The 24,165-nt window shown below is 41.6% G+C and overlaps 1 protein-coding gene and 1 long non-coding RNA gene across 2 annotated transcripts in view; one reads left to right on the top strand and one right to left on the bottom strand.

Annotated features, from left to right (window-relative positions):
* Positions 1–24,165, bottom strand: part of LOC308412281 (protein shisa-8) — a 135,651-nt gene that overhangs the window by 78,577 nt on the left and 32,909 nt on the right. Inside the window, exon 3 of the mRNA XM_080906510.1 lies at positions 3,148–3,263. Within this exon, the coding sequence (XP_080762636.1) occupies positions 3,148–3,263 (116 nt within the window). The remainder of the gene's footprint in view (positions 1–3,147; positions 3,264–24,165) is intronic.
* Positions 5,724–8,690, top strand: LOC308412284. Its single transcript, XR_013974551.1, has 2 exons — positions 5,724–7,449; positions 7,651–8,690. It is a non-coding gene; the product is annotated as an uncharacterized lncRNA (long non-coding RNA).

The following is a 24,165-nucleotide window of genomic DNA, read 5'->3' as shown; positions in this document are numbered from 1 at the left end:
AGAACTGTGAGCCAACAGGGACCTTTGTCCTTTAAACACGCCATCAGTCTTGTCACAAATGAGCCCTCAGGAAATATGTCCACTAATTTAGGTCTCAACCCACTGAAGAAGCAGAGGGTTATATTAAGCATGTATACCGTGTGTGTGTGTGTGTGTGTGTGTGTGTGTGTGTGTGTGTGTGTGTGTGTGTGTGTGTGTGTGTGTGTGATCCAAGTGTCTAGAGAAGAAGGCAGACAGATGGGTCACACAGTTTTCCCTCTGTGGGTCTGGAGCTGGAACAGCTAATTAAATCTTAATTAAATATGACCTGTCTGTCCCTGCACGTCCCCGCCCATGAAAGACATGTATGTGTTTATGTGTGTGATGAAGACGCACCAGCTGAGAGTGCGAGTATAAGAGTAAAGTGTCTTTTCTTGTTCACTAGTTTGAAATTAAGAGCAGCACAGAAATATAAATGTGTGTGCGTATCTGTATATTATGCTTCCATGAACTTTGTGCTTAAATGATGAACTTCAGTGTCTCCTGAGCTTGTTGTGTGTTTGAGGATGATGAGTGCCACAGTCAGTGTTAAACTTTGTTCAAATCCTTCCAGTTGATCCAGCCCCTTGTTTCTGAATCCCCTGGACATACTTGCAATTTAGAGGGAACTTGTCAGGCAATATACTTGAATAACAATGATTAGCTAAAAAAAGGATAACATTTGAATAAAAAATCTGATCGATCTAGATATACTGTATGGATCTGGACACAACATAAGTCCTCCATAAAGTTTTTATTATTTTGTGCACACGATTGCATAATTGAAAAAGAAGTGAAAACATACTATGCTCATTTCCACCTCTGTATTGGTTGTAGTTAGCAGCTTTGCACTGTTCATGGTTCAGAATAATCCACATTTAGTTTATCCACTGGCTGAAACAGTTTCTGTTACCTGATTGGCTGACCCTTGCTGTTGAACAGCAGTCAGAGAAGGACTAAGCTTCCCTGAAGATTTCTGGTCTTTTTGACATTATGCAGAGCCAGAAGCACTGCTTGCCACCAGGCAAACAACTTGGGGCCCCAGGTCAATACGGGAGACCCTGAGGGCTGACAAACTTCAAACTTCAGCAAAGGCAATGTGCAAAGTTTACAATGACAGTAGAAGAGACCTGACCACACTAAGGGGACTTTGCCTGACTCCACTCACTCTGTTTGCAAGTGGCAAGCATAGTTCAGTTTAAACAAACCGAATGACAATGATGAAAGAGTTATACTTCAGGGAGAGAAAAAAAAGTAGAAAAAGGTAAAAGAGGAGAAAAGAAATCACAGTTTTGCTATCCCGCGTGATGCTGTGTGGGTTCTCTGTTATTATTTGCTATTTATTTCTTCAGTATGTTACATCATGTTTATCTTTTGTTCATTGTCTGTGTTTGTTTTAAAATGTGCATGTGAGGATGAAATAACCTTACTTGCTGTAGAAAAAAATCTACCTTGGTCTCTTGTGTTCTGGGGGCCTCTGGATGTCTGGAGTTTTGATCTCCTCCATACCTGCTTCATTACCTTGAGGACGGGGCTGCGGCCCCCCCACACCCTCTAGCAGATCATTACATGAAGGAACCTTTTGAAAAAACAAGCGCGTCCATGCTCACAGGTGTACACACGGGTGATCACACCCACAAACTACACCCTTTTTGGCTCCTACCTCAAAGCACACTGTTCTGTTGATCTTATGTGCTGCACAATAATGTTTAATATTTAGTATTTACTGTCATATTCCCATATATCATTGTGATGTTGTTTATTCTATTACTCTTGTTCTCTTCCGCTTGTTTTCTTTTTTCTTTCTCAGCAGGTGACCCAGGTGATTGATATATGCATTTTTTTCCTTTTTTTTTTTCTGCTCATTCTGTTGGTTTTTGTCTTTTGCCCTTCTCTCCCGTCCCTCTTCTCAGCTGTTTCTCTTTCCCTCTTTCTTTCTCCCCTTCTTTCCCCCAGTCAAGTCTGTCCCGTATTCAGTAAGTGAAAATAAAATAAACAATAAAAGGTGAATCAAATGGACCATTACGGCAAGGCTGGGATGGTCAATTTGGTAAAGTAAATCCGTTGGGCATCTTTCTTTGCCTTTAGGCAACAATTCTGATGGCAAAAGAGCCAAACGGGACAGGCAAAAAAAAAAAAAAAAAAATCTACCTACAGTACAAATAAAGCAACCTAGCCTAGCCTAACTTAGCCCAAATAGTGAGTGGAGCAGATAATAATGATTAAATTAATGCTAAATACCTAAATGCTGCGAGTCTAGTCTTAACTATGGGAGAAAGACAGGATGTAATGCAACTTCCACTAGAATCACATTATTTCATGTAAATTATTCTGGCATTTAGCATTAGTTAAGTTAGCTAGCCGAGCAGGAAGTGTGTTCAGCTCTGCTAGCTGGAGTATGACCTAACTGAGCATGCTCATCCAGGAGTCAGAGACACGATACCGGCAATCCACTTGTTACTGTAGCTAGCTAGCTACACTTGCTGGCAAGCAGTATTAACACTTCATAACCAGTCAGTGTGGTTTAGTTATCATTACCAAAAAAAAAAGGTCTCTGCCATTTCTATTATAATGTGTTGCCTATCAACTTTTATTGTTTCTGGTGTCAGATAATTTATAACAAAGTAGTGATGACGGTGGGAAGGATTTTTGCCCCGGGCCCCAACAAACCCTAGAATCACCACTGTGCAGAGCCAAATTTAGCAAAAACTGAAGTCTGAAGCCAGAATTTTTATCTTAGCTTCCAGACTTTAGCAATTACAGAAATTCTCATCTTATTATTTAATACTATGGCCATATTTATTATTTGCATCCACTATTGTAAGTGAAAAAACTTTTAGTAGTTTTTGTGTTTAGTAGGTTTTTTTTAGTAGTTTTAGTAGTTAATTTTTTGGGGTCTTCATCTGGTAATGAAATCGTAACACTAAATCAATAGTAACTTAAAGTGTGTACAAATCTTTAAAACAAAGTAAATCTAGAAATTGCAGCTAAATAGTTAAAAATTGAATTGGTGAAAATTTTAGCTAGAGCTAAGAGTTCGGTAGCGCCATGTTATCATGTTATCAGCCATGTTCTGTCAGCTCAGTTTGCTTGTATGGTAACTCATACATGCCAAAAAACAAAACTTGCCATTGTTGGAGCGCAGCGCTCTGGCAGAGATGCCGTTTGTGCCTATAGGATGATGAACACCAGTACCATCCACTGCTCCGCCCTCCCCGGGTTGCTTCAGAAGCTCTGTCAAAGTCCTGGAGGGAAGAAGAAAAACAACATTTACACACTTTGAGCATCCTGCACACAATCTGAGACAGTAGACAAACAAATTGCCTAACGAGCTTTCACAAGTGCACTCACGCACATCCACAAAAAGGGAAGAAGAGAGGAGAAAAGTGTGATATGAGGCAAAGATAGAAGAATGAGAGAGAGAGAGCGCTGAAACAAAGAGGACCAGAGGGAGAATGTTTGAAAGATTGCTTAGCTGGGACTGTCAGAAAGATAATAAAAATTGGAAAAAACAAAACAAAACATGGATGTGCATATAATATGAACTGCCATTTTTTTTTTTTTTAGCAAAACAACTTTATCTCAACAGCTTTACCTGCGGATAAAGATTATTTACATCAATAACACACAAAATTCTCTGAATTCAATTCAAGACAGTGGAAGTGAAGATAAAAAGGATGAGTCTCTGGTTGTTTGCCAGCTGGGAGCGTCAATCATTTATAAGAAATAAGACAGCTTCCCCTCTTGCTGTCTTTTACTGTTTGATGCCTTTGAACAAGTTCTGATGCCGCTTGAAAACTGGAACACGGGCAGGAAAAGGCCTGCAGATTTAACTCTTTGGGAGCACGCAGAACTTCAGCTGCAAACAAAGACTTGGACTGAGAGTTATATCTGATGCACAGTATGGCGTTACTCTACTTTAAATGTTTTAAAGACACTGGATAATGGCCATGTGGGTGTACTACATCGTGGGGGTACTTCCTTACTTGCTTCAGGATGTGCTGTATGTAAAAATTGTGGAAATGCACAGCTGATTTGGGAAAAAACATCTTTAGTCAGGTATGACAGGCAGGGCTTCGTGTATACTACTGTTTATAGGGTTTACATGCAGTATATTATATGTGAAGACTGCTCTCAGTGGTGTGCATACATTTAATTCATTAAAAATGCTAAGCCTAACCAGATTCTAAATATCCCACTTGTAACTTTAACTTAAATTAATGGACCTTATGTGATGTAATGTCTGCAAGAAGGTTTAGTCCAGAATAAGTCACATGGAACAAACAAGCTGAAAGAGCTAAGCAAAGATTTTTGGAGAAGCAATGGCAGAGAAGATGGAAAAATGACGGAGAAGATGGAAAATGTTGGTTTCAAAACTGCAATTCCTGCCCCGCTTGATCACCATTAATTGCTAAAATCCACTATTTGCTTTTAATAAGGCCAAAGAAAAAGAAACACTCACTGAATTATACACTATGCCACTGCTGACTTAGGAGTCTATAATTGGTTCTTACAAACTTTCTAGTGTTTTGTGTACATGGCAGGAGAAAGCGCACCATCAACGTGTCGTTTTTGACAAGGAAATTACTGTGACATAGTCAACAAATCAGCTGTGACCTCAGAGCTGCTTTCAAAAGACCCATAAATATTTCCTCACTGTTAATCTCACTGTTGAAACCTTCACACAGCCTCCCAAAATGCATTAAAGCAATTGTCTTTCTATTAGCCTGCTGTGAAATGGTTGCCTGTGGTCATGAGAGCAGTGAGCATGAAAACATTAACATCAGCACAATATAGTGCAATCAAACACAATACACGTGCAAGAGGCAATGAACGCACCCAGCTTTGTGTGTCTTTGCAGGTCATTCAAACTCAATTCATCAAATTTAAATTCTAATAATTAAAAAAGGAAACTCTTATGTGACAGTCACATGGAAAGATGCACTTCTTAATAGGAATTATGCAAAATTTTAATGTCTGTCATTATTTTTTTCATGCATCAGTTTTGTGGCCATTTTGAAATTCCATTATCCAGAAAATTTACTTAGTTCTATGAATCTGAATTGAGCAGTTGACACAGATTGGTGGATGCTTAAAGTCCCTGAAATACTTGTTTGATCTCTGGTAGCAGATTTGGAGGCCTGTAGAAATATTATGTAAAGCAGTTTTACATATACAGTACACGTAATGTTCTTTAAAATCAATTCAAATGAGAAATAAAAGCTTCAATATAAACAAATTATTCTCAGGCAAATCTCAGATGGTCAGGTGGAAAGTGTCTGGTGAACCAACCTGTTGAATAAAATGCTTTTAGTGCTCAACCATAGTAGAAAAACACTATATTAGGAGTGATGACTATGTGTTTGTGCATTTTTCCTGCTTTTTTTGTTTATCTGGTCGACCATCATTACTGTGACCTGTGTCTTATTTCTTTATAAAATGTTCATGTATATGCAGTATATCAGTCTTATAACTAGTAGCCTACACTAGTTACTTACCTGCCTATTTGAATTTAAACATTACTGTCGCTTGGGGTTGACAACTGTCCCGTTTTAGCCAGGATGTCCTCGTCTAATGAGTAAAATTGGTTCGCCCTTTACTCTAACTTAAATATTCCTTTTATATTGACCGTTACCTGGACGAGTACTTGTGTCACAGCTAGGGCTGGGCCATATTATACCGTTCACGGTAATACCGGTATTAGGGATGTAAGAAAATATCGATACAACGAAATATCGCGATATTTCGCGCAATGATACTGAATCGATATTTAAAATCACTGTTATCGATTTTTTTAATTGAAAAATGACATGCATTTACTGTTTATTTCTTTTGTATGTTGGAATTCAAACTCCGGCCACTGGTTTGCAGTTTTCACCGCCTTTACTATGACGTAAAAACGAGGTCTCGCGATAACTGTAGAAGCGTCTAGTTTGCCAAAAGAACGAAGTAGAACAGTCAGTGGACGTGTGTGATGCTAGCTAACTGATGACTGAAGAGGAGAGGATACAGCCGGCCCCCGCAGCTTTCAAAGCTGATGTGTGGACTTATTTTGGATTTAGGACAAAAGAAGGCAGTAAAGACTATGACAAGAGCTATGCAGTCTGTAAAATCTGCACCGCCAGAGTCAAATATTCCGGTAACACAACAAATTTACGAACACACGTGCCTAGACACCATAGCGACGTAGCGTCAAATGCTAATTTTAAAACAAAACGAGGTGATTCCTCTCAACGGACAATTGAAGAAGTTAACTTTTCGAAACTACCAGCAACTTCAACTCGTGCAACAAAAATAACGCAGTCAGTACTTGTTTTTATTTGCAAAGACATGCGCCCCCTGAGTGTTGTGGAGAATAAAGGATTTCGTAATATGATTAAAACGCTGGAGCCCCGTTACACCGTTCCTTCTCGACAACACATCACGGACATCGCTCTGCCAAAGTTGTACCAAGAAGTCAAAGCGACAGTGCTGGACTCTCTCAACTCGGCTGAGACAGTTGCTCTGACATGCGACGCTTGGACTTCGAGAGCCACTGAATCGTACGTAACTGTTACAGCACATCACATAACAGACCAGTGGAACCTTCAGTCTCATGTACTACAAACCCGAGCCATGCATGACAGTCACACAGGTGAGCACATTGCAGCGTTACTAACTGACGCTGTGGCTGAATGGGGATTGAACGCAAAGGACCTTGTTGTTGTTACCGATAATGCACCAAACATGGCTCTCGCGGCTAGACTTGCAGGCATAACGCACATACAATGTTTTGCACACAGTCTGAATCTCGCCTCACAGAAAGCACTGAAAATACAATCCGTGGTGCGACTTCTCGGGAGGATCCGACGTGTAACAGCCTTTTTCAGGCGCAGCACCACAGCCAGCAACCAGTTGAAGCAGAAACAGTGCCTCCTTCAGCTACCAGCTCACAGATTGATCACGGACATAATTACAAGATGGAACAGCTCCTATGATATGATAGAACGATTTTTAGAACAGCAACCAGCCATCTGTGCAGCTCTGCTTTCTGCAGAAGTTAGGAAGAGTGAAAAAGAAATTTTCACATTAAGTGAGTCTGACATCACATGTGCAGAAGAAGTTGTCAGGGCACTCAAGCCTATGAAGGACGCCACCCTGGTGATGTCAGAGGAGAGTATGCCAACCCTGTCCATCATTGCTCCTCTTCATGCCAAGCTTGTGATGGGTGCACAAGAAAGTGTTGATGATACACCGACAGTAAGGGACATTAAGACTGCCATAGCAGAAGATCTGGGAAAGAGATATGTAAATGAGAGGGAGACACTATGGATGGCATCAACTGTTGATCCTCGGTTTAAGGACCTGCCCTTCCTGTCTGAAGCAGAGACCAGTGAGACCTATTCCAGACTGTTGGACACTGTGGTGACTGTGATAAAGAAGGAAGAAAATGTAAGTAAATAAATTAGTTTATTTGGAAAAATTCAACTGAAGTTATAAGCAAGTGAATAAAGTAAAAAGCAAAAAAAAAAAAAAAAAAAAAAAAGCATATTGATGACATTTGTCATCAAATATTAGTGAAAAACAGGGTGAATCTTGGATTTGAATTTTGACTTTCTGACATTAATACTATTTGAATTTAATGTTTTTCAGCAGCAAAAGAATGAGGAGACTGACAAACAGGTGGAGGAAGAGAATGCCACAGAGGAGGCTCATCACCCACATATCAAAGACAAGTTTGACTCCATCCCTCGGCCACCCCTAAAAAGACAGAGGACCTCATGTGCATTGGTGGACTTGCTCGGAGCTACGTTTGCCTCTACTAGTGACAATACTGCACCAAAATCAGAACATGATGTTGCTGCAGCTGAGATCAAGAGGTATAGAGATGAGACCCCTTTGCCTCTCACAGGAAATCCTCTCAGTTGGTGGAAGGACCATGAACAGGAATACCCTCAGCTATCCAAAGTAGCAAGGAGTTTCCTATGCATTCCTGGAACAAGTGTCTCTGCAGAGAGAGTTTTCTCCTCTGCAGGAGACATAGTAAATGCACAGAGAAGTGTCCTGAGAGCTGACCATGTCGATCAGCTTGTATTCCTGCACAAAAATCTGGAAATTGAAAAATAAACACTGAGAAAACACTACACATGTAAAATCTCTGATATGAGAATGTTTGACATTTTGGTTGAGTCTCATAAGCACTTATTTAGATGAGTAAATTCCTTTTTTCAGGTTGTACTAAAAGTGTTCCATTGATGGACACTGCAGAGCTGTACTTTATTTTATTAACACTTAATTGTAATAGCACTTTACATTTTTTGTTAATGTTTACTTGGATGGATTCTTCAAGCAATTTCATTTTTGATTTATATTTGTTTATATTGAGGTCACATAAAAAGTGCTTTGTTTTGATGCTCCATAGAGCAGTTTTTGGATAAGTATTTTACAATCATAGTACTTAGAAAGACTTCAGTGTTACATGTTTACTTTTTTCATGTTAAAAAATACTTGATATTTCAGTAAAGTAGTTTTTGTTTGTTTATTTGACATGACTTCTAATAAGGCAGATGTTAATTTCTCCATTCATTTTGAACTTAGAGTGTTTTTGTTTCAGATGTTTCATGTCAAGCATTAAACAGTTTGGACTGTTTACTTGAGTTTTCCTAATTAAATTTAGTCCTACTAAACACAAATATCGTCTGGCTTTTAGTATTGCAATATATCGTATCGTCTACCCTGTATTATGATACATATTGTATCGCCAGATTCTTGCCAATACACACCCCTAACCGGTATAATGTTAGGCAACGATAGGAAAATGAAATATTGCGATAGAATGGGAGTAAAACGCGCATGCGCAGTGCCTTTGTTTTCATACGCACATGGCCGATTGTTGAGTGAAACAGATGAACCAGAATTGGTTTGTAAAAATGGTGCAACTTCCGTGATGTGGAACTGGTTTGGTGTTTGTCCGTCAGATACACAACAAAGCACATTTTTTTGCAGAACATGCAAGCGGCCGTTGTTATTGTCGTATTTGTCGGACTAAGATGCTCTTAAATCTGGGAGTAATCTGGGTCCTAAACTCCGTATACTTCAGGTCAAACAACACTGCAGCATCACTTAGAGTTAAAAACTGTCTAAATTCTTTCATCTTTAATAAAACGATCAGCATTGCTGCTTTACCAGGTGTAACTATAAAGTTTAACTTCCAGGCATCCATGAAAAGTTATTACATTTAACGGAGTTAGAAGTTAGCAGGAAGCTAGCGGAAGTTAGCTCGCTAGTTTCGCTAGTTACCTAAGCATGATATTGCATGTTCTGACTGAGAGATTTCTGAAAAAAATCAAACGTACAGCTCTGCTATCACTTCCAACATAAATGAAGACAGGAAACTAAACAGCAGTGACGTTTGTAGGGTTACTGAAGTTGGGCTAGCTGGTATATAATGATGTGCTACGTGATCGCTAGCGACACAGCTATGTTAGCATAACATAAACAGTGAAGCTGGAGGACGAACACTAACACTTTTCCACTTATAAAAGTTAACGTGAAGGTTCTTCATGGTTAGAGACAAATGCAATCGCATGGCAGGATGCTGTAAACGGACCAAACTTCAGTCAGGAGAACAACTGAGATAATCCATCCACAATACGAGGTTAGTCATTAATATACTGCAACAACATGGGAATAGAGCAGCTGCCAGAGAATTCAACATTAATGAATCAATGGTACAGAAGTGGAGGAAGCAAGAAGAATGAGTTTAATAAAGTTTGATTTATCTGACTGCTTTGTTTCGCTTAATGTGCCTTATAATCCCGTGCACCTTATGGTCCGAAAAATGCGTACTGCACACTGCAGTTTAATGTTGCAAAGCACCTCTTTTTAACTTCAGTGGATATTATACATGGTTATGCTCAGGATATGTCAGCCCATTTCTACTGGAAATGCCTTTTGGTTAAACTTTCAGCAAGGAATTTGCATTTGCACTGTTACATTTTTATAAAGCTTTAATGTACATAAAAACCAGCTTCTTGTTTAAGTGAAAATAAATGGAAGGCTGTCTTTTTGCGCTAGTAATGTTGTGGAGTTGTATTTTGTCTCGCATCAATTATATCGTCGGTTATATCGTTATCGCAAATTTTCAAATATATATCGTGATAAATATTTTTGGCCATATCGCCCTGCTCTAGTCACAGCCCTCAGTGACACCCGTCATGTGCACCAGATGTGTGAAATAATACGTCATTTGTGAAAATATGGTGCCGTTTGGTCTGCGTAGCATATCAACCAGGGTACCTGAATCCCCCATTTACCGTATTTTATTTAAACATTTTTTCTTTTTTGCTTATTTTTCAAAGGAAATGCCATATTGATTGTTTTAAATGAGGTATTGATTTAATTGAATACCAACATTTTACTGCATTTTTATTATAAAAATATGAACATAGAGTACATATTTGTATTATGCCCAGCTGGTTGTCCATTGTGCTTCTGGCACGCCACAGTGTCCTTTATTTGATAGCTAAAAAGTTGGCAACCCCACTGTCGCTGGTTGTTCTTAGCAAACCGTGCACTTACCAGCAACAACATTTGCAATGTTGGCTGTGATTGTGGTGCTAGCTACTGCATTTTAGGAACATTTGCAGCGTGTTGTGAATGTAAATTCATTTACACGAAAAACGAATTAATGCTACAGCACATAAAGTGTGTTGCTGTGCCTGCAATGCCTGAAGAAAATCTGCTGTTAGCTCGCTAGCATTATCAGTGCTAACGTTCCTTCAAAGTCTTTGCTGCAATCAGAAGAGAGGGGAACTGAGGACTGAGAGCAGTAAGCATGGAGCATTCACAACTCAGCTCCACTCAGCTGTTATGAGTGCTCTTGGGCAGTTGACAGAGAGAACTTATGTACTCAAAAGAGAATTTCAAAGTATAGAAGTAATAGCAAAAGTCTTCAATAACAAGCGATAGAGTTTAGTTATTCCTTTAGAATTTGTATCCTGTTTTTCCTTTCACATTTATTTTGGTTGAATGTTTTACTGATTTTTTAATTCAACCCAACTTTTTTTGCCAAACTTCTGTTTGTTTAAACATCCTGACTCAGTGTCCTGACTTTGATCCTGAATCCTTTATGAGACTTAGCATAAAATTAGCTATACTGTAGCTTATTATTATTTGACACTTGACATTATGTTATAACTGTACTGCTAAAATTTGTGGATCAGTAGTTTTGTTTTTTCTTTTGGAAGTTTGTGGTCTGTTGGAGTGAGTCAGCAGTCACCGGTAATGTTCATTCTGCCATGCAGTGAACATCTATAAAACTGATATTCTAGTCCTACATCTTTCCCTTGAGGAAATACATTCTTCACTTTTCTGTTTATTTATCTTAAGCAAAATCTATTCCAATCAAACAAAAATACTAACTTCACAGAAATGTGATCTAAATTGAAATCTATTCATTAGCTTTCAATATGCAAATCACCCTAAAAACTTGCTCTTCACCTTTGATGTTTCGCAGACTTTAGCCAATCACAGGACTCTCAGGACCAGACCAGATGAGACTATAGAATAATATGACAGATATGCCAGAAAAGCATTTAAAGCAGTATATTGTGGTGGTTTAACAGGTTAGATGGAGTCCTTGAGCCTTGAACAGCATGGCTTAAATCTCAAATCTTGTTTGGTGGGAGGAGCTTAGAACAAAGAGGTGAGAGCTGTCAATTTTTACATTTTGGCTTTTTTTGTGTTGTTTAAAGATGGCTGCCTACGACAGCTACTCCCAGGTGTGAATATGAAGGGAGGTGCTGCTGTAAAGCACCCAGCTCAGCAAACCTCCCCTGGATAATTTTCTAGCCGAATAACTTTTTGTTTTTTTTCTGTTTTTTTTTCTTTCTGTTTTTTTTTATTCAACTTAGTGGAATTTCACATATGACACATGCTCTCTGGGCTGAATGTGATTAGATTGAGCTTACTGTCAACAAAGGAAAAAATTGAGCAACTCAGCAGTTTTATTAGAAATTATTACTTAAATTGTCATCATTTATCATGACTATTAGCTTAGACCTTTATCTCTAGCATTATTTGGTTGAAACTAGCATGGCTAAAAACACAAAGTTTGAAGTTAGAGAACAAGAATGAGATTTCCACAGGGATATTGTGTAACTGATGGCTTAAAGGGACATGGAAGTATAAGCAGTACCCACAGACTAGATGGTGTGTGCCACATAATGTATCCACACATGCATCTCAATTGCCCTTTGATTTTCCGCTTGCTAGCTAATACATTTTCTCATTAATACGTGTCCACTTCCAATCAATTACTCCATTTGTCTTCCTCTTTCATCCCTCCACCCCCACTCACACTGTCTCTTGATTTTCTTCAGCCTGCAGAATGCTTATGAGGGCTATTGTTGAGCACTTGTTGTTCACTGCACCCCCTATCTCCCTGGAAACATCCTCTCTTTCTTTCGCTTCTCTTCTAATTCTGTTTTATCTCCCCAACTTTCTGGGTCTGACTTTGCCCCCCCCCCCCAACACTCACACCCGTTATCTCTCCCACATCTTTATTTTCATTGCTATGAGCCTTTTATCTCTCCCTGTATCACTTCCTCAACCCATCGTCTCTGTCTTCCTTCTCTGTCCCCTCTGATTCTGCCTGTCTTGCACTCTCTCACCGTTGTGTCTGCTCCGTCTCTCAGTCTCTCACCCTTTGGCCCACTTTCTTTTCCAGCCTTTTCTTTCCCTTTAGCATCCTCAGCCCTTCTTCCCTTGCTTCTCTTCCCCTCCCTGAGGAAACTGTCACAAACTATCCCAACTTGCGATATTAGCACTCTTGAAATGAGACTGAGTGATGCGAGGACATCGGAGCTGCATATTCAGATTCACAAAAGGGCTCAAACACTGATCGGACTTTGCATTAAAGGCATACGTTTAATTCCTGCTTCTGACTATCTCTACATTGCTGTATGAGGTACGTCACAGCAGCACGGCTAAAACGTAGAGGAAAAATGCTTAAATTGTGGAAAAAAATTCAGATACCATGTAGACCTCCAATCAGAAGAGCATCCCCCCAGTCTGTACGCTGAGGGAAATCTGGCCCTTTTGTCATAAGGGGAAGAGCGATAAGAGTTGGGTAGATGCATGTGGGTAGGCCTACACACGACACACATTAAGTACACACTATATCCTGCGCCTGCCTAAGTTTGTAATTGAATAAGAACAATTAAGGTTAGTTTTCCAAAGTGAGCATTTTGGAGGTTAACCAATATTCTCTGTGAAATGTGAGCTTTAAATTCCTTCATTCATTCATTTCCTAGAGCTATGAGTCCTTCTGGAGGCATGACGTTGGTAAATGGATTTGTGTTTATATAGTGCTCTTCTACTCTTACATACACAGCCATACAGAACTTTATGCTATCAAATATACACTCCAAATGGACTTCCTCTGCAACACATGATGTTATATAACCTGAATAATAAATAAAAGTTCATGCACATGCTATTTAAAAAACAGCAGAATGCACAAAAATATCTGCTACAGATAATACAGATTATTCCAGTGAGGTTTGGAAGAACTTCTGGAAAACTCCAAAGAAACATCTCCAGGCAGTCTGATAGGCTCAAAGCACCACATGCCCAGTTTGTTCCCTAACAGGACTTCCTGAACACCGCAGAGTAAGAAAACACAAAAGCTGCTCCTGATATCTCCCGAAATTATATTTGATAAAACATAATCAACTTTAAAAAGCTAGCAGGCGTGGATCTGTTGAGACTGATAACAGGGACAAATTAAAAGCCCTTATGAGCCCACCAACCAAGCATGAGTGTGTTTTCCAGTCAAGCAGTTTAATATGTGCGGTAATTGCTTCAAATGGAGTCAGCCATCTACCGTCGTAGAATCCTTTCAGTCGTGCGCAATTAGTGATCATTCAGACGTTTGCAGGGAAAAGGATTAGTCTCTGGAAATTGCGCTGATATTCACGCAGCGTGAACCCTCTCAAGGGTGAAACATGTGGCGCTTGATTAGTCAGTGTGTTTGACAAGGTTTTTCTCTTTAATTTTACACACATGGAAGCTGAGGAGACTGACAAAGCTGCCTTTAAAAAAAATATAGAATAATGTGTACTGTGATTTTTATAGGGTATTGTTCTATAGAATCAAAGAGACCTCACAACACCAAGGAGTGTGTGATGTGAGTAATTTCTTATAGAAAGAGATCGTTGTTTTACTGAAAGCACATGTTGGTGCGAGACACACTGACAGGCTGATAAGAGGTTTGCACTGAAAGCCACACAAGTTTATAAAAACATGTATATTTTTATTAGGTCAACTCTGTTGATGTGTCACAATATTCAGTTATTAAATTAAAGCAGCACATGGGTGTGTGGGTGAAGTTTCCAAGAAAAAACCCACTCTCAAATAGTAGCCTTATTTTACCTCAGTGGCAGAGAGAATTCATTTTCATGTCCCTGCGATATTCATTTTCACAGCTGTAATTTCATCAGGAAACAGTTATGAAAGGTGTTCCACTTTGCTTTTTACCTGAAATGGCATTAAACTACTGTTGATGGAACTCCTCTTATCCTCCAGATTTTTTAATATTTTGAGATTAACTGTCCCTCAGCCTTGCCTTTACTCTATTCGCTCCTGCAGTCGGTCTTCAACTGTAAAAAAACTTAAAATCCTCAAAACATGAAGATAAACAAACCCACAGGATGTGTTGAATTAGAAACATTTGGATTTAATATAAAATGTGATTTGTGTTAAAAGGGATTTAAAATATCAGTGTGTTTAATAATACTGTGAAACATCCTGAGCACCGCTAATTTCTTTATATAATGCCAGACTTTATTGGCACTTTTTAAAAGTGAGCGATCGTGCTCCTTGATCTCTGAAGTTCTGTCAGTTCAAAGGTTTTCTTTGAACCTTGGCTGCTTTTTCACTCGTTTTCTGTGCAGTCCTTGTACCTGACTCATTTCAGAGGAATGCTTTGAATCATTAAAGCATAAAAAAGAGACCAATTCAAGGGATTAACTAGTGTCATGTCTACAATTGTTTGCTGCCTACAAATAGACCAATTTTAAATGGAATTTTTGGTATTTGTTCCCATTTTTGTAGTCTATAAAAACACCAAAGATAACACAGTTTGATGGAAATAAAATAGCATTTTTGCACCAACACGGTGACTCTTTAAGAGATATTAACTGAAAAGTGTGCCACATCTCAGCGTGGTGTACAGTGTGCACTTAAAAAATTAAGGAAACTGGACAAGTGGAGGGCAAAAAAGAAGTGTCAGTTCTAAAAAAAACCCAACAAACTATCTACTATCTACTCAACTATTCTGTCTGATTTTTTTAAATTTAAATTTTTTGGTCAAATCTTAACCGAGGAGTTCAGCACTGAGTGCGTATAGCGACCAGTAAAACACAGTGGAGGCTCTGCCATGGTTTGAGGCTGTGTTTCAGCCAGTGGTGTTGGAGATCTTGTCAACAATGATGTAATTATGAATGCAGAAAAGTACCATCAGATATTGATCCACCATTCAACACTATGTGGAAAGCATCTTAATGGCACTGGCTTAATTTTTCAGCATTATGATCAATGATCCCAAATACACTTCTAATCCAGAAGAAAAATATACCTGGATAGAAAAACACACAGGGGAGCAGTCATGGATTGACCTCCCCAGAGCCCAGAACTCAACATTAATGTGTCGTGGTGCGACTGGTGATCTTGCGTTTTGTTTTTTGTAGTCTGAGGTGGAAAGGACGAGTCCTTCTGCTGAGTCCACCTGTGGGAAGGGCTATCCTGGAGTAACACCTTTGCACCCGTTTCTCATTCTGGAGATGTTGCAGTGGTCCCCTGTCAGATCGTCATCATCCTTAAGGTGTACTCAATTACTTTTCTGAAAGTAGCTTTGTCTCTCCTTGCTTCTGCTAGTTGACCAGTATTCCCTCTCTGTGTCCCGGCCTGCCCACTCTCACACTGGGCCACCCAGACCTTTCTCCCCACACATTTCTCTTAGGAAAGGCGACTATCATTACACTGACCACATTGTGCCTGTTTCCCTCTGATCGCCTGTTATCTCCCTGTTTCCTGTTTGACAGATTCACCTTATGTAAATCTGTAAAACTGTGGTTTCTCCGGTGCCCTCTCATTGCTGCTCTTGTTGTTTTTTTTAGTAAACTTTCCAAAACTGTCTGCTGTTCTGGTCTGCTCACTGGGTCTGTAATCAGCCTTATCATGACGCATTAAAGCAGTGTGGGATCATCTAGAGAGAGAACAGAATAAAAGGCAGCCAGCAGCCAGCATCCAAAGAAGAGCTTTGAATTACCTTTAAGAAGCCTGGAGAACTATTCCTGAACACTATTTTGTGTGCATGTGTACATATTTTAATAAATTGCTGCATCTCTTTCCCATTTTTCCAACAAAATATGAAGAAACAATGTGCAGCTCAAGACTTTTGTACAGTTATGAAGCAGCAGAGCAGCTAAAGGCTATCTTTATAAGCTCTTATAAGCAATTATTCTCTCGCTGTTGTGTCATGACAGAAAATTCAAACGGGTGTGTTGAAGTCCAAAATAATCAAGCCACAACTGACTTGCTTGTCTCAATCACTCAGCTGCATGCACGTGGGAATTTGTGACATCAGCTTAACAAGTGGTTTGTGATGGAGTGCAATTTGCCACCTTTAAAGAAAAGAAATATTCAAGACGCACTCTTTCTGTAGGCAATTTCAGCAAAACCGCACGGCTCTCGCTTCCAGGAAAACACAGTTTTCCCTCCACCGAGAGGAAGAAGGCCAATTTTGTTTTTTCATGGTCAAATTGCATATCAAACAGGGCCATAGAGTCAAACACTGTGAAACTAATTCACTGCATCTGTACAGTTGTTTTTCACAACCCTGCTGTGGCCCAGTCCTTGTTGTATAACTAAATCCGCACTATTGTTTTCAATTGTCAAAGAGCGTTTGATGCTAAAAATAAAGTGAGAAAAATACCCCGCGGTCATGTAATAAGACATTCAGTATTGTTCCACACACACGCACGCATTTACTCCCCTGGGTCTTTACCACAGCATTTTGTGGCTGAATCACTCTTCACTGTCACAGCAGGTTAGTTTATATTACAAGGCCCCCCCTCCCCGTGGATGATTCCAGGGGCCAGTAACCTAGCATGAAACAGAGCATGGAGCTGAAGCCCTGCTGTTTCCAATGACTGTATGCTGTATAATTGTGTGTGATGGCGCTTGCCACCTACAGTTGTGCCATTTGACTAACCTACACAAACACTGATTTGTGTCCACTCATGCACACGCAGATAGACACAAACACACACGCGCAGCTGCCAGTCTCCTACCTACAGTTGTGCCTAGGGGGAGTTAATTGATGCCACATAGAAATGTGACTCATCCCTTAATTCCCAGGGGTGGTAATTTAGCGAGGTTACAGTAGGCGGGAATTGTACAAGTGGAAGTGTGTAGTTAGCAATGATTTCACAAAAAAAACCCCTGAATCTTTCAGGGGGGCAGAAAACAGATTTAAAAACTGAACAAAAGAGAGTTTACTCAGGTTTATGACCCCATAAACAGTTTTTTTTAAGTCATTATTAATTAAGACCTCAAATTAAACAAAACAAACCACTTCTCAATCATTTCCCAGCTTCATGATGAATATTACATAATGTGCTTGTGTATTTTTTGCTTGTTTTTTTTTATGTCCAGGAAAAATAACTTCACAAGCAAATTGATTACAGTACACATGATTTCCACACTCCTGCACCTTTGCTGTAGTGGTAGGTTTTTTTTAAGCAGCTGATTGTTATGTAAATAAAGTTCAGAGTTATTGTTTCTAAAGTGTTGCCTTTGAACCGGCTGTTTAAAGCAAAAAATGCAAAATGATACCTTTGAAACTAACAGGAGGAGGCAGAAATTTAGATTTACTGGAGTTCAAACCTAGCTCTGTGTGTGTGTGTGTGTGTGTGTGTGTGTGTGTGTGTGTGTGTGTGTGTGTGTGTGTGTGTGTGTGTGTGTGCGCGCGCTGCATGAATTTATCTGCCTCTTCATCTATCCTTCCTTCTCTTTGTCTTGGAGCATTATGAAATGACAGAGTCAACACTTGAAGTCACTTTTCATCAGTTTTTCACAGCACTTCATCCCACTACTGCTGTCAGAGGAAGACAACACACACACACATGCACATGCACACGCACACACACGCACGCGCGCGCACACACACACACACACACACACACACACACACACACACACACACACACACACACACACACACAGGAGGACAAGATCCCCCACATAAAGGCCACTGCAGTGGGATAAGTGGTAGCATGTATCCTATCACAGGGGTGTTTGATAACCCAGTACCTTTGACACATAAACAGCCACGCATGCATGCACGTATACAGGCGCACAGCAGATATACAGGCGCACAGCAGACACACAAACATGCCGTTGCTGCCAGATAGTGCGCCGTTGTAGGCTTGGTACAGAGCCTGGATCTGTCTCCCACCCTGCTATATTCCTATTAGAGCTGACAGCTGCCAAATAATGTCCCTTGGCATGGCTGAGTGCCTGCTGTGCCAGGGCCTGTTTGCATTCATGCGCGCGCTCTCATCCGCTTACATGAGCGTGTGTGTAGATTTGGATGACCACACACTGGTCATTGGTCCACTTAGATTATTTTTTAAAATGAGTATCATATTTTGAATAGAAACATCTATTTAATCAGGAATTTAGTTTATTGGGGGCCACAGTGCAGAGATGCACACACAAACTTGAGAATAAACTGAAAACTTTCTGAATGAAGAGCTAAAGCGAGAGGAAAAGAGATGAGCTGAATGAAATAACTCAAAAACTTAAACTCGCATCTTACTTAATCAACATGAGCTTCACATCTAGTTAAGTAAGCTCAGGCCTGTCTTATAGTCAGATATAGCTTCAGACTGTTAAATTTCAGGAAGCAATGGCAAAGCTGATGCTGTTACCGCAGACAGAACCCCTAACACTCTAACACCAGATGGTGTGTGTTGGTCAGAATCTGTCAGCTTCAGATTATTAGTATCATTTGTCAACTTGTGGGTCCAGCTGATAGAGTTCAGTACGAGTCCCTGAATGCTTGAAGCAGATGTGATGAGCCAGAGTGCAAAAGTGCTCTGCTGGGGTCATCCCTGTGGTGGAACGAGTAACTGCGGTAACTGCAGGGCACTAACTGTGGTAACCAAGGAAATGTTGGAGGAGCTGAATGAAATGTTTGAATTTTAAACTGTAGCAAGTAGCTTTATCTGATAGAGCTGGTAATTTATCCTCTTAATCTGAGTGGTGACCCACAAACAGTAGAGTTTGTTTTTGATTAACATCAACAGTGTGAGAACTTCAGAACAACAATTTGAAGTTCTCATGTGAGGTGCCTTTTAAATACAGTTCGTCATATATATAGATATTCCTGGTAGCTACATACGATTATTGAAAATTAAATTTGAATGTGCTAAAGTGCTTTGATAACGCAATAAAAAGAAACTAAGTACAAAAACTGAAAAAGGAAACAAATCCAAGCCCTCTTGCTTCAAGCTGCATGAACCAGTTGCTGGCAGCATCTCAATGCTGAGGCTGTGGTGTTGCTAAAGATGATGTCACAGAAAAATACCATATGTCAGCCTCTGAGTCACTGCCTGCACTCATTATTTTGGGCCATCTTTATTTTAGAAACAACAAAACGCACACACGCATGCACACACAAAGATTCACTCTCCTCAAGGGATTTGTTCTCAAACATTCATCAGTGTGACGCACACATAACCCACGCATGAATACACCTCCACACACAGACGCGTGTTTGTCAGCAGAACACCTATCGTCCTGTGAAGCCTTAATATTTCCGACGATACGCAGGTACTTAGCGTGCTATCGACTCAGCGCCGGCCATCTTTGTGTGGACATAGACTGGATGGTATTGATCTTTTCTGCCACATTTCTGTCTAAACATCTTGAACCACTCACTGCAGGAGCTTCTAACATATGCATTCATTACTCTTTTTTTAATCTCTTATGTAATATTTAGATTTGTACGCATGGTTCAGTTATATATCTCATATGAAGAGGTTTTAATACGATTGTAAGGGTTGAATTTAACTGCACATTCAACTTGCAGTTGTGCAAAACTGCCATTTGAGTTTACTACCCACCCTTTAAAATTGGATAAAGTCTTCCTTTGTCCATTTTATGAATGCAGTGCCCCATCTGTTCATGGTATGTACTGTGAATATGACACGGCTAAGGCAGCACTGACAAATTAGAAACACCACAGCACTCCCTCGTCTGTCCACAGTGACAGGCTGTAGTAAATGCGTGTGAACCGAGGAGTTAAGTGACCTTGGATTGCAACCTCAGGCACGGACACATGGCACTGGCATGGCCAGTTTGCCCAGAGCGCTGTGTGCTCTGCTCATGAAGGTGAGATACACACAGTTGAAAGAACACAACAGGACGGATGGATGAATGGCAAATCTTAACTCTGCTCGTTTTGAACGCACTTTGCATGAGCAATGAGATGCAGCAGCGCCGCGCCTCCCAGATGGGCGCTATTTGTGGGTGAGGGGATGCAGCTGGTTAGCCAGCAGTGCGAGCTGTCAATGGACATGCACGCAGCACACTCTGATCTAATCGACATGCTTGATGCTTGGATCCAGATGCACAGATGCTTGTTCCAGATTCGTACCCTCTCAGAAATGCTTTTTCAATTAACAATAATTAAGAAATCTCTCAGCTAATGATAAATACAATGCTGCTGCCAAGGACAGCACAGTCACATGGCAGTTTGTGAAGTAATCATAAAACTTAATAGATTGATTTGTCTTCTTGTAGAAGCACATGAACACTGCTTGCCACTCAGTTTATTGTGTAAGACTTCTATACAGTCTGTTGCAGATGTTGCTGCCGGCTGCCAGCTTTAATTTTATTTACAGTATATAACGCCAAATTGCAACAGCATTCAACCTTAAAGCACAATAATACAGGGAGTGCAGAATTATTAGGCAAATGAGTATTTTGTCCACATCATCATCTTCATGCATGTTGTCTTACTCCAAGCTGTATAGGCTCGAAAGCCTACTACCAATTAAGCATATTAGGTGATGTGCATCTCTGTAATGAGAAGGGGTGTGGTCTAATGACATCAACACCCTATATCAGGTGTGCATAATTATTAGGCAACTTCCTTTCCTTTGGCAAAATGGGTCAAAAGAAGGACTTGACAGGCTCAGAAAAGTCAAAAATAGTGAGATATCTTGCAGAGGGATGCAGCAGTCTCAAAATTGCAAAGCTTCTGAAGCGTGATCATCGAACAATCAAGCGTTTCATTCAAAATAGTCAACAGGGTCGCAAGAAGCGTGTGGAAAAACCAAGGTGCAAAATAACTGCCCATGAACTGAGAAAAGTCAAGCGTGCAGCTGCCAAGATGCCACTTGCCACCAGTTTGGCCATATTTCAGAGCTGCAACATCACTGGAGTGCCCAAAAGCACAAGGTGTGCAATACTCAGAGACATGGCCAAGGTAAGAAAGGCTGAAAGACGACCACCACTGAACAAGACACACAAGCTGAAACGTCAAGACTGGGCCAAGAAATAGCTCAAGACTGGTTTTTCTAAGGTTTTATGGACTGATGAAATGAGAGTGAGTCTTGATGGGCCAGATGGATGGGCCCGTGGCTGGATTGGTAAAGGGCAGAGAGCTCCAGTCCGACTCAGACGCCAGCAAGCTGGAGGTGGAGTACTGGTTTGGGCTGGTATCATCAAAGATGAGCTTGTGGGGCCTTTTCGGGTTGAGGATGGAGTCAAGCTCAACTCCCAGTCCTACTGCCAGTTTCTGGAAGACACCTTCTTCAAGCAGTGGTACAGGAAGAAGTCTGCATCCTCCAAGAAAAACATGATTTTCATGCAGGACAATGCTCCATCACACGCGTCCAAGTACTCCACAGCGTGGCTGGCAAGAAAGGGTATAAAAGAAGAAAAACTAATGACATGGCCACCTTGTTCACCTGATCTGAACCCCATTGAGAACCTGTGGTCCATCATCAAATGTGAGATTTACAAGGAGGGAAAACAGTACACCTCTCTGAACAGTGTCTGGGAGGCTGTGGTTGCTGCTGCACGCAATGTTGATGGTGAACAGATCAAAACACTGACAGAATCCATGGATGGCAGGCTTTTGAGTGTCCTTGCAAAGAAAGGTGTCATGGTCCTGGGTCAAGCGACCCAGTATTTGAGTTTCATCACGACAGTACGACACGACCATGCCGGACCCAGCGACACAAAGGATGGAGATTGTCCGGACAGTGGAGTCGCTATGCGACAAGTGGCTGCACTGATCCAGTGAGGAGGAACGGGAGGAGTTAGCCCGCCAGGTAGGGGTGTGCGTGTCTGTGTTCCCCTGGTTATGGGAGACGCTGCACCCCCTCATCAGCGACTTTCTTGTCTCCGCTCTCCGACTCAGCCCGCAGCAGCAGCGGCCCGGTGTGCGTGCACCTTCACCAGAGCCGTGCCGTTGCGCCGTTGCCTCATGAGCCAGTAGCGGTCAGAGTCGGAACAGTGAGGCTCACCACCGACACACCATTGGCTCACACTTCATCGGCTTCCGCATCTTCGCCACCGCCTGACTGCACGGAGATGCCAGAGGCTGTTGACTTCGGTGAGGAGGAGCGGCAGCAGGTGTTACAGGCGTATCGGGAGGATGAGCTCCGTTGGAAGCCCTGGCTTATCTCCGCGGAGGGGCTCCCGCCAGCCGCCCCACCTCGGACCGGCCGCCCACCCTCGGACCGGCCGCCCACCCTCGGACCGGCCGCCCACCCTCGCCGCCTCGATCGGACTACTCTTCTCCCGCTTCTTATCTGGCACGGATGTGGTCGGAAGACTAGGAGCCGGTCGCCACAGAAATCCAAGTTCCGTCCGCGTCCACTTCAAAAAGGAAGCGGCGTTCACGTCGCCGTCGCTCATCGCGACGGCATGTCTCGCCCTCCACTGAGCAACACGAGGATGCTGTGGAGGTAATGGATTTCGACCTCGAGGAGCGGCAGCGCGCCGCATGCGCACAACTGGAGGAGGAGCTATGGGGGGAGCCATGGCTCGCTCCTCACTACGGTGAGAGTTGCCAGGAGCTCCCGCCTACCGCTCCGCCAACACCCACCTCCTCAGCCTCTGCGACACTGCAGGAGGCCCCACCGTCCACTTCAACGGGGTCCACAGCCAAGAAAAAGCGGCGTTCGCGTCGCCGTCACACCGCCCAACACTCGGAGGTGAGTGAAACTGTTCTGTCACCCCAAGTTACCTCTGAGTGGAAGGCGTGTGAAGTGAATACAGACTTAGCCGGAGATATGGTTAGTAATGAACTATTAACCAAACCACAGTCTACACCATTTTCTCCTGTCTCTGTGAACACATCACTAGATAAGATTTTGGCCTCGAACAATGGTGTTACCACGCACTCACAGCCTGAAGTGTCACCTGCTTCAGTTAATGTTTCAAGTACTGTTTTACCTGTGTCTGTCTCTCAACTCAATATAGCTATCACTCCGAAGTCACAGATCATTACGGGTGCGGGTTCCAGAAAACGCATCTGTCCAACATATCACAGTCATGCTACTACTATGCCATCAGTTAGGTCCATACCTGAGTATTTAATGTTTGTCCAGGAGCCACACTCTGATGGTCTAAGCCTTGTTTTTGTGGGTCGAGTGGCGATTCTTTTTCATATGGTTAAACCAGCCCCTCTGAGCCTTACACTACCATTGATTAAGTCCAACCAGCTTATGTTGAGTCCTCCTGTGACTACAGAGACTGGGCCATTAGCCTTTAAGCCACTTACAACTGATGCAGACTCTGAGAACCTAAAGATTGCTGGCTCGGAACTGGTGGTCATTAACACTGCTCACTTTGACTCCTGTGCTAAGATAGTAAGCCCTATAGACTGTTTTCCACCTGCTCTCTCTCTGTGTGGGATTATGCCTCAACAGCCTGTGTTTCCTCAGCCTTTACCTCAGCTCCCTGTCCAGTTAGCAGCTTAGCTCCCTGTCCAGTTAGCAGCTCAGCTCCCTGACCAGTTAGCAGCTCAGCTCCCTGTCCAGTTAGCAGCTCAGCTCCCTGACCAGTTAGCAGCTCAGCTCC

Source organism: Rhamphochromis sp. 'chilingali' (assembly GCF_963969265.1).
Source record: "Rhamphochromis sp. 'chilingali' genome assembly, chromosome: 15".
Classification (NCBI taxonomy): domain Eukaryota; kingdom Metazoa; phylum Chordata; class Actinopteri; order Cichliformes; family Cichlidae; genus Rhamphochromis; species Rhamphochromis sp. 'chilingali'.
This window is presented reverse-complemented; position numbering and strand designations above follow the sequence as displayed.